Source organism: Drosophila elegans, unplaced genomic scaffold, assembly GCF_018152505.1.
Source record: "Drosophila elegans isolate 14027-0461.03 unplaced genomic scaffold, ASM1815250v1 contig_520, whole genome shotgun sequence".
Lineage (NCBI taxonomy): Eukaryota > Metazoa > Arthropoda > Insecta > Diptera > Drosophilidae > Drosophila > Drosophila elegans.
This window is the reverse complement of record NW_024545903.1, coordinates 1,232,468-1,241,671: the sequence shown is the minus strand read 5'-3', so window position 1 is coordinate 1,241,671 and position 9,204 is coordinate 1,232,468. Positions and strand designations below refer to the sequence as shown.

Below are 9,204 nucleotides of genomic sequence, written 5' to 3'. Positions count from 1 at the left end.
TGCTATCGCTCCGATTTACGAGTCCAAACCCTCGGTTTCATTGTTGCTTTTCTCTTATCAATACCGTGTTTGTGAAGTGCGCTGATTTAGAGTCCATTAAGCGGGTATCACATGAAAACAGGCGACGATTAGCTCTCCAATGAAATGGAAGGTGTAAAGCCAACTGGCTGGAAGTTAAGAGTTGAGTTTAATTTCGATCTCTAGAGTGTGCGGTACGAGTTTAGATGGTGCGGAAATGACGGCGGAAACTAATACGGGTTAGTTGAAGGATCTCAAAGGATTCTACTTAAATAGGACTTTAAAATTCAGGACGATCTGAATAACAACCTACCTATGTCGGATTTATCAGAATCTTGAACTTTAAAACAAAAGGATAATTAAAACAGTTTAAACAAAAGGATATTTAAACAAAGTTTTTCAATGTTTTTTTTTTAGCTTATAATTTTAAAAAAAATGTATAATTGTTTTTCTTTGCGTTTATCAGAAAACTTAAGTTCTATAATTTCCTAAGTGTCAATTTGTTCTCATTTAAAAAATCGCATTTAAATCGCATTATCAGATTATAATTCAACTTAAACCTTTGATTTAAGTGGTTTCTAAAATGTTACCAACTTTTCTCAAGAGAAATATATATACGAAGCGATACACTAACAGCCGATATGGATTATTTTTGGCCTGAAAACGTTTAAATTGGGAGTTCCAAACCCACTTGAGCGTGATACTTATGTGATTTATTTCTGATTCAATAGGTCCGATGATTGGCCAGCGACATTTGCAGGCCTTTTTGCTTTTTCTGTCGATCGTGGTCAACTATATGGCCAAGTTTAATGCTGGAGTGGCGGTCGTGGCGATGACGAATGCCGAGAATACTAATCCGGACTTTCCAGTAAGTTAAAAGAGGTTTCCTTTAAAGTTATTCAATTGACTTCATGATTCTTGATAGGAGTACGACTGGAATGAAATGGAGCGTTCATACATCCTATCCAGTTTTTTTTGGGGCTACATTATGACGCAGTTCCTGGGTGGATGGCTTTGCAGGCGTTTTGGAGCCAGGATAACCATGTTTGTGTCCACCATTGGCTCAGCTCTTCTGGCCTTGCTTCCACCCTGGTGTGTTTCCTGGGGTGGCTGGCAGGCGTATTGCGTCATCCGGATGTCCATGGGACTGTTCCAGGGCTTCCTGTTCCCCTGCATCCACGCCCATCTGGCCAACTGGTGTCCGGTGAACGAGAGAAATCGCCTGGGAGCCTTGGCCAACACGGGTATTGACTGTGGAACACTGGTGGCCATGTTTGCCAGTGGCCTGCTGGCAGCCTCCAGCGTTGGTTGGCCCGGAATCTTCTACGTTTCCTGTGGTGTGGGCGTTTTCTGGTGCATCATCTGGTTGATCTTCGGAGCCAACACGCCCAGGGAGTCCAAGTTTATCAGTGAGGCGGAACTGAACTACATTGAAACCTCGATCAACTCCAGCCGCAAAGCGGAGGAAGCAGAGCAACAGGATTCGGGACCAATTCCGGTTCCCTGGAAGGCCATTTGGACGTCGGCACCTTTTTGGGCTTTAATGATCGTGAGATGCGGTCAGTCATGGGGATACTCAACTCTGCAGACCGAGATGCCCGCCTACATGAACGGAGTCCTCTTGATGGACATGAAGAGTAATGCCCTCTACTCGGCTCTGCCCTATTTCACCTCCTGGATGATGGCCTTCGTCTACCTGATCGTCGCGGATATCCTGCTGACCAGGGGCGTCATGTCCATCACTGGCATTCGGAAGACTGTGAACTCGATAGCATTCTTTGTGCCCGCTTTCGCACTGATCGGCGTCAGCTTTTTGGACAGTAATCAAAAGACTCTGGCCGTGGTGCTGATGTGCGCCAATGTGGGAATCAATGCTGGTAATACGATTGGTAGTACGATAAACACCATCGATTTGTCACCGAATCATGCTGGCATTCTTATGGGAATTATTAATACGGCCGCTAATGTTGTGCCTATTTTAACGCCCCTCCTCGTTGGAATCATCGTTAAGGATGATGTGAGTATAAATACCTATTTATTATTATTTAAATTTTTCCACCATCTCCACCATTCCAACACTTTTCAGCACGATCGGGAGCAGTGGCAAATTGTGTTCATCATATCCGCGGTCATCTTCTTTGTGAGCAACATAATCTATCTAGCCTTCGGTCAGATGGTTAATCAGCCTTGGAATGCACCCGACTTTATGGATAAGCAAAGATCTTTAAATCTGCAGGAGGATGGAAATGCCAAGGCTCTGGAAGCGAAACGCAAGGAAAGTGTGGCTGGATTACAGAGCGATGAGCCCAAGAAAATGGATATAACTGAGGAGAATCTTAGCAAGAACGAAAGTTGAGTTCCTGGGAAAATCAAACTATCTACAACTCGAAAACACCCATGAATTTTACTCGCGGCTGGTCCGGAACTCTTTTTTATCAAGAGCCTTTTTAAGAATAGCTAAAAATAAGTCCAATGTGTTCCCAATGACTAATTTAAGTTGTAAATATAGGATTATAAAATCAAATAATCCACGACCTTGTTGAGCTTCTTTCTGGAAATAGGCAGCATGTCAATTTATTATCAATGAACACTGATTACTATAAAGGCAGTGGGAGTACTGATTGTAAATAAGAAAGCAATTGACGTATGTGTCATGTGAAAATAAGATCGATTGGTCCTTCAATTAAATTGACATGTGTTTAAGCTTTCTGCAAATTGAATTTTGATAAGAGAGGAAGGCGTAACAAGTATTGTTGACATAAATACGTGGGAATATTTGGACCAGAGATAATATTGCCCTAGACACTTTGAAATACTCCAAAACGATTCTGACCTTTGAGTTGTTTTGCTTATCATCTTGGTAAAGATATTAGCTAATCAAACCGAGGGCGCCAAAATTTGTATTAACTTAGGTCAGTTTTTTAAAAATGTAATTAATTGATTATGGTTGGACTGATCATAACAGTCCATAGTACATATTTGGGCTATTTGGATTCTATTTTCGTGGTGGCAGTAGATTTGTCCTGACTGCAGATTAGGCTTACCAATCTACTAATCTTGGTATAATCATCAACATTCCCATTTTGAATGGTCTATGATCCTAATCGCGTGCCATGTTCTCTTAACTCATGACATGAACTCTTTGTGTTGAAACGCACGCGTTAATACCTTATCACTGGATAATCTAACTGACTAGCTAAAAGTTGATTAAAAGCTCGTACGATTACAATCGTGGCAAAGTGTGGCACTTCCGCGCTTCACTCATGTTCAATTAGTGTACAATTTCGGACGCAGAAGGGTCGCCTTTCCATTGACACTTCAAAGATGACATCAGAAATAAATAAAGGTGAGGAAAAAAGATACACGAATGGGTTTAAAAATGTCTTAATTTAAGAAAGAATTGAGAAAGGTCAATTTATTTTGTTTTGATAGAAATAAAAGAGAATACAATTTTTAAAAGTTCAAACTGTTCCGCACGCAAAATGAAAATCCTGTTCAAAAATAATTTTGGACTTTAATCGTTCGTACTTGGAAAGTGTCCATAACCTGAACATACTTTGTTGGTTCCGTTGACTGATAAACCGTCGAACCATTGGGCACACCTCATACATTTTCCAGCTGGTGTGGTTTTGATAACAAAATTTCAAGCGCATTTCAGATATTTCTGCTGAATAGTGACCCTCCGCATTATGAAGTATACCTGCTATAATAACTATGTTGCCCTTGTGATTATAGGACCTCTACTGGGAATGCGACACGTTCAAACCATGCTGATTTTCCTCAACATAACGTGCTTGTATATCGGACGATTAAATGTGGGAGTATCTGTGGTCGCCATGACAAATGCAGACTCCACTAACCCGGATTTTAAGGTTAGCCTTTTGAATCAATCACCGACAATATGCCATGCTGATAATATGTTTTTTTGTCAGGAATATGATTGGAGCTTGGCGCAAAAGTCGTATATAATATCCAGCTTCTTTTGGGGATACATCTTCACCCAGTTCCTGGGGGGATATCTCTGCAAGAAGTTTGGAGTCAAGAGTGTGATGCTCTGGGGATCCTTTGCATCCGGCGTCTGCAGCGCTTTGACACCAGTCTTCATCGGCTTTGGCGGATGGCAAGGCTACTGCGGCATTCGAGTGCTGATGGGCTTTGCTCAGGGTCTGATCTTTCCCTGCATTCACCAGCACTTGGCCAGATGGTCACCTCCGGCGGAGAGGAATCGCCTGGGCGCTCTCAGTCACACGGGAATCGAGTGTGGCAATGTGTGCGCCATGTTCCTGAGCGGCATGATAGCCAAAAGTGCCATCGGCTGGCCAGGAATATCGTATGTCTCCGCGGGAGTGGCCTTCGCCTGGTGTTTATTCTGGGCTATCTTCGCGGCCGACAATGCAGTAGAATCGCGATACATTAGCGACGCGGAGCTCGAGTACATCGAATCGTCCCTGAAGCACAATGAGGACTACCACAAGACCATAATTCCCATTCCCTGGAAGGCGATTTGCACTTCGGCTCCGTTCCTGGCCCTCTTGGTGGCACGTTGCTGCGAATCCTGGGGTCTGAGTACCCTACAGGCTCAAATTCCAACCTATATGAACGGCGTTCTCGACATGGACATGAAAAGTAATGCATTCTTTTCGGCGCTACCCTTTTTGGCCATGTGGCTTATGTCGTATGTTTACCTGATAACCGCCGATGTTCTGCTCGCCGGAAATAAGCTAAGTCTGACGGCCCTGAGAAAGACCTTCAACTCGTTGGCCTTCTGGATTCCCTCTGCCACATTGATTGGAATCGGATTTCTGGACCAGGACCAGAAGAATTTGGCCATTGTCTTGATGACCATCAGTGTGGGTGTGAACAGTGGTGCGACCATTGGTACCTCGCTGAACACCATCGATCTGTCACCAAATCATGCCAGTATTCTAATGGGAATCGTGAATACAGCTGCCAATGTGGTCCCAATCGTAACTCCCCTAATTGTTGGCTTGATCGTTAAGGAAGATGTAAGTCTTGGGGTGTACATATATTATTATTTTAACCCGTATTAATCTTAATCAATTTATGTTTCAGACAAATCGCTCGGAATGGCAGGTCATATTTATAATCGCATCAGTCCTCTTCTTTTTTGGAAACTGTGTATTTTTGTTCTTTGGCACGGCTGTTTCGCAGCCCTGGGATGCTGAAGACTATCTCCAATTGAGACATCCTGAGCTAGCTCTAGTTCCAGCTCTCCAAGGAGCAACGAAGGACATGCCTAAAAAGACTTCGGATTCGCTGGATAGATAATAACTGTTTTTATAATAATTAATTTCTAATATGAGTAAATATAATATTATTATATCACTGGCCAATGTATAAATGTGTAACAGCAATTTTTAACATTAGACGCTCAAAGTATTCATCTTAACTAGTCACAAACTACTTTGGTTCTTCTGTCCCAGCTCGCGTTTGGATGTTAAAGATTTTAACTTTCGCTTTATTTATGAGGACAATTCAAAATTTGATGTATATTATGTCTTTGACCTATATAGGTGTAACGCCTTAAAGGCATAAAAATGTCGGGAAAATACCATTTGTATACATTTCTTATATTCATATAAGATAGTTACATTTGATCTTTAATGTTTAAATTATATATCAAATCATATATATTAAATCATAATATTAATTTGCATGATTTAATATAAAAATATTTTAACTTATCTGGAAACTTAAAGATTTTAAATAGATTGATTTAAATGCATTTAGTTTCGAAAATAGTAAAATGGAAAATATTAAAAAATTGTAATAAAATAAAATATGAAAATCAAAGCGAAATATAAAAATTTTAATTGAATTTTTGGAATCAACTACGTTTTTTTTTAACAGTATTGGTATTTTGTAAAGATTCGCTTTACGTATATTCACCTTAAATAATATTGATGACATAAGCTAGAATATTAATTGTCTTTATATTTACAGCTGTTATGAATTAAATTTGTGCCCGAAATAGAGTAGTTTTTGGGAATAAGTAGGTTGAATTCTACAGAAAGCACAATTTTTGTTATAAATTATTTATTTGACAAGGTAAATTAATAATAATTCATAAACACAGCTGTTATGAATTAAATTTGTGCCCGAAATAGAGTAGTTTTTGGGAATAAGTAGGTTGAATTCTACAGAAAGCACAATTTTTGTTATAAATTATTTATTTGACAAGGTAAATTAATAATAATTCATAAAAGTACAGAATTTTTGAAGTACCGTGTTCCCCAAACTTTTAAATTCGTCCGCGGTTTGACCTTATCACGTGATGGAATTTCAGATAACGCAAATATGGCTTATCGGCTAATTCAACTTGGATTTAAATCAACACTATGTTGCTGCAATCGTTCACTTAATGTCCTACCGTGCTGCCGGTCGGTCGATTAAATATAGTGGATTAGTATAATTGTCGATCAAGTCGACAATGTCGTCAGAAATAAACAAAGGTGTGTGGAAAAAGAAAGTCCTTCGGTTCGGATACGAGTTTGTGAATGGAATTACATCCCACGATCTTGACACACTTTACACGCCTTTAACAAGTCAGACCTTGCACTCCGCTCGACAAATCGGCGTATTTCGCACGCCCATTGAGTGGTCATAAATCACTCCAATTATGGCGTCGATAACGATGGCTGAAGAGCAATCCAGATTTATTTGCAGGAAGTACTTGCGATAATAAGAGTTTCTTTTGATTATGGTTTCAGGACCCGTAGTGGGAATGCGGCATGTCCAGGCCCTCCTGATCTTCCTCAACATAAGTGTTATGTTCCTAGGCCGGCTAAATGTGGGCGTTTCCGTGGTGGCGATGACCAATGCGGAGACCACGAATCCGGACTTTCCCGTAAGATTTCAGTTTGTATTTAAATATATATCTTTAACTTTTACTCACCCCATAGGAGTACGACTGGACCGAGGCAGAGAAGTCGTATATCCTGTCCAGCTTCTTTTGGGGTTACATCTTCACCCAGTTCTTGGGCGGTTATCTTTGCAAGCGTTACGGAGTCAAGAGCGTCATGTTCTGGGGAGTCTTTGGATCCGGTGTCTGCAGCACAGTGACGCCGCTCTTCATCGGATTCGGCGAATGGCAGGCGTACTGCGGAATCCGAGTGCTAATGGGACTGGCACAGGGCGTGGTCTTCCCCTGCATTCACCAGCACTTGGCCAAATGGTCTCCACCGGCGGAGAGGAATCGCCTGGGTGCCCTGGCCCACACTGGCATCGAGTGTGGCAACGTGATTGCCATGTTCTTGAGCGGAATGATAGCCAAGAGCTCCTTGGGATGGCCCGGAATCTCTTATATCTCGGCTGGATTCGCATTCTTCTGGTGCGCCGTGTGGTTTGCCTTTTCGGCCAACGATCCCACACAATCCAGATTCATCGGAGAGGCGGAACTGCACTACATTGAGTCATCTCTAAAGCATAACGAGAACTACCACAAGACCATTATCCCCATTCCCTGGAAGGCCATATGGACCTCGGCTCCATTCCTGGCCCTGCTAATAGTACGATGCAGCCAAAACTGGGGACTGAGCACTCTGCAGGCCGAGATCCCGTCCTACATGAACGGAGTCCTCGACATGGACATGAAGAGCAATGCCTTCTTCTCGGCTCTACCGTTCTTTGCCATGTGGCTCATGTCGTACATTTATATCATCGCAGCAGACGTTCTCATGAGTAGGAACTCAGTTTCGTTGACGGTCCTGCGGAAATCCTTCAACACAATAGCCTTCTGGATTCCTGCTGCCACCTTGGTGGGCATAGGATTCCTGGGTAAGGAACAGAAGAACTACGCCATTGCCTTGATGACCATTAGTGTGGGCGTGAATAGTGCTCAAACCATTGGAAGTATTTTGAACACGATTGATCTGTCGGAAAATCATGCCAGCATTCTGATGGGAATTGTGAACACAGCAGCGAACTTTGTGCCCATTGTCACTCCTTTGGTGGTTGGATGGATTGTAGAGGATAATGTGAGTGATTCACCATATGTATTAATTTGCTTTAATTCACTATCCTTATATTTCAGTCTGATCGGACCGAATGGCAGATCGTGTTCATCATTGCCTCCGTCTTCTTTTTTGTGGGCAACTGTATTTATTTGGTGTTTGGCACAGCTGTTACTCAACCCTGGGATGCCGAAGACTATCTGCAGTTAAGGGAACCTGAACTTGCCAATGGTCCATCCAGCCAAAAGACACCTAAAGAAGAATCTTCTCTTAAGATCAACGAAAATACCAAAGACAAATCCATTGCTATCAGCAGATAGGAAATGCATTTAAATGTAAGGCCATAAATATTTATAGAAAATATTAGTTTTAGGTTAAGTGTGAGTAATAAAATAAAATTTTACTTGTTAAATCTGTTGTAAATCAGCCTTGTCACGTATTTTAGGTCATGCCCATTTGTCAGTGTTATTGATTGTAAATTTTAGTTGCTTTTTCAAACACTAGTTGATTTTAAATGCCAATGCGAGTAGTGATTTTTTAAAGATTTATATTTAAACTGATTGGCTAGATTGAGATGTCAACGAAAGCTTCGGGTATTAATGAAAACCCAATTTTTGATAACTCTACTACGATCAATGAACATCTGAGAAAGCTTTCGAATCCCTGAGAAGATAGTCAAAGCTTTTCCGATAACCTAGAGTCGAGTCCATTGAGCTTTAGCTCATACCAATCTGAGTGGCAAGGGGAATCACTCGGATTTCAAAAACCAAGAAATCGGTGCGGCTAATCTAAGGCTTCCTTAATTTAATAAAGTTCAATAAATTGACAGAAGCAATATAAATACTTTGGCCGTGTGCCCGGTACATTATCGATTAGTTTATTATTTATTTAACTGGTAGCATCGCTTATCAGAGGTGCGTTCCATTGTTTCGACTAGATTAAGGCCATAAAGAATAATATTCCAAAAAATAAATAAAATCATTCATGTATGGGTGGTCTGCTTGGTTCAAGTGGTATGTTAAGTGTGCCTCTTTCCGCTTTCCGTTTTAAGCTTTTTACGGATCGGATTTAATTTCTCTACGGTTTTGGGTGTGCTGAACAGAAACCGTTAGTTGATAATAGTGCCATAAATCTTTTGGGGCAAATAAATATGTCTCTGGTGTTGAGTGGGTGTGCTTTTTTTGTAGCTACCAGCCCAACTTTGTGTAAATCC

At 41.2% G+C, this 9,204-nt stretch overlaps 3 protein-coding genes across 3 annotated transcripts; all 3 read left to right on the top strand.

Moving 5' to 3' along the window:
* Window positions 1-172: 172 nt before the first annotated feature.
* Window positions 173-2,542, top strand: LOC108149166 (putative inorganic phosphate cotransporter). Its single transcript, XM_017276564.1, has 4 exons — window positions 173-257; window positions 750-886; window positions 944-2,035; window positions 2,105-2,542. Exons 1-4 carry the CDS (start codon window positions 236-238, stop codon window positions 2,372-2,374), a joined length of 1,521 nt encoding a protein of 506 aa, XP_017132053.1. The 5' UTR covers window positions 173-235; the 3' UTR covers window positions 2,375-2,542.
* Window positions 2,543-3,294: 752 nt separating this feature from the next.
* Window positions 3,295-5,556, top strand: LOC108149167 (putative inorganic phosphate cotransporter). The gene is made up of 4 exons (XM_017276565.2): window positions 3,295-3,364; window positions 3,754-3,890; window positions 3,951-5,024; window positions 5,092-5,556. The coding sequence occupies exons 1-4, from the start codon at window positions 3,343-3,345 to the stop codon at window positions 5,305-5,307; spliced, it is 1,449 nt and encodes a 482-aa protein (XP_017132054.1). The 5' UTR covers window positions 3,295-3,342; the 3' UTR covers window positions 5,308-5,556.
* Window positions 5,557-6,403: 847 nt separating this feature from the next.
* Window positions 6,404-8,325, top strand: LOC108149168 (putative inorganic phosphate cotransporter). Its single transcript, XM_017276567.1, has 4 exons — window positions 6,404-6,491; window positions 6,750-6,886; window positions 6,942-8,015; window positions 8,072-8,325. The coding sequence occupies exons 1-4, from the start codon at window positions 6,470-6,472 to the stop codon at window positions 8,309-8,311; spliced, it is 1,473 nt and encodes a 490-aa protein (XP_017132056.1). The 5' UTR covers window positions 6,404-6,469; the 3' UTR covers window positions 8,312-8,325.
* Window positions 8,326-9,204: the final 879 nt, after the last annotated feature.

Bases quoted from the DNA above. Each gene is read 5' to 3' on its own strand.
- LOC108149166 (XM_017276564.1), top strand. From the start codon at position 236: ATGACGGCGGAAACTAATACGG. The intron at 258-749 runs GTTAGTTGAAGG...CTGATTCAATAG, and splicing joins GACGGCGGAAACTAATACGG to GTCCGATGATTGGCCAGCGA. The intron at 2,036-2,104 runs GTGAGTATAAAT...AACACTTTTCAG, and splicing joins GAATCATCGTTAAGGATGAT to CACGATCGGGAGCAGTGGCA.
- LOC108149167 (XM_017276565.2), top strand. From the start codon at position 3,343: ATGACATCAGAAATAAATAAAG. The intron at 3,365-3,753 runs GTGAGGAAAAAA...TTGTGATTATAG, and splicing joins GACATCAGAAATAAATAAAG to GACCTCTACTGGGAATGCGA. The intron at 3,891-3,950 runs GTTAGCCTTTTG...TTTTTTTGTCAG, and splicing joins CCACTAACCCGGATTTTAAG to GAATATGATTGGAGCTTGGC.
- LOC108149168 (XM_017276567.1), top strand. From the start codon at position 6,470: ATGTCGTCAGAAATAAACAAAG. The intron at 6,492-6,749 runs GTGTGTGGAAAA...TTATGGTTTCAG, and splicing joins GTCGTCAGAAATAAACAAAG to GACCCGTAGTGGGAATGCGG. The intron at 8,016-8,071 runs GTGAGTGATTCA...CTTATATTTCAG, and splicing joins GATGGATTGTAGAGGATAAT to TCTGATCGGACCGAATGGCA.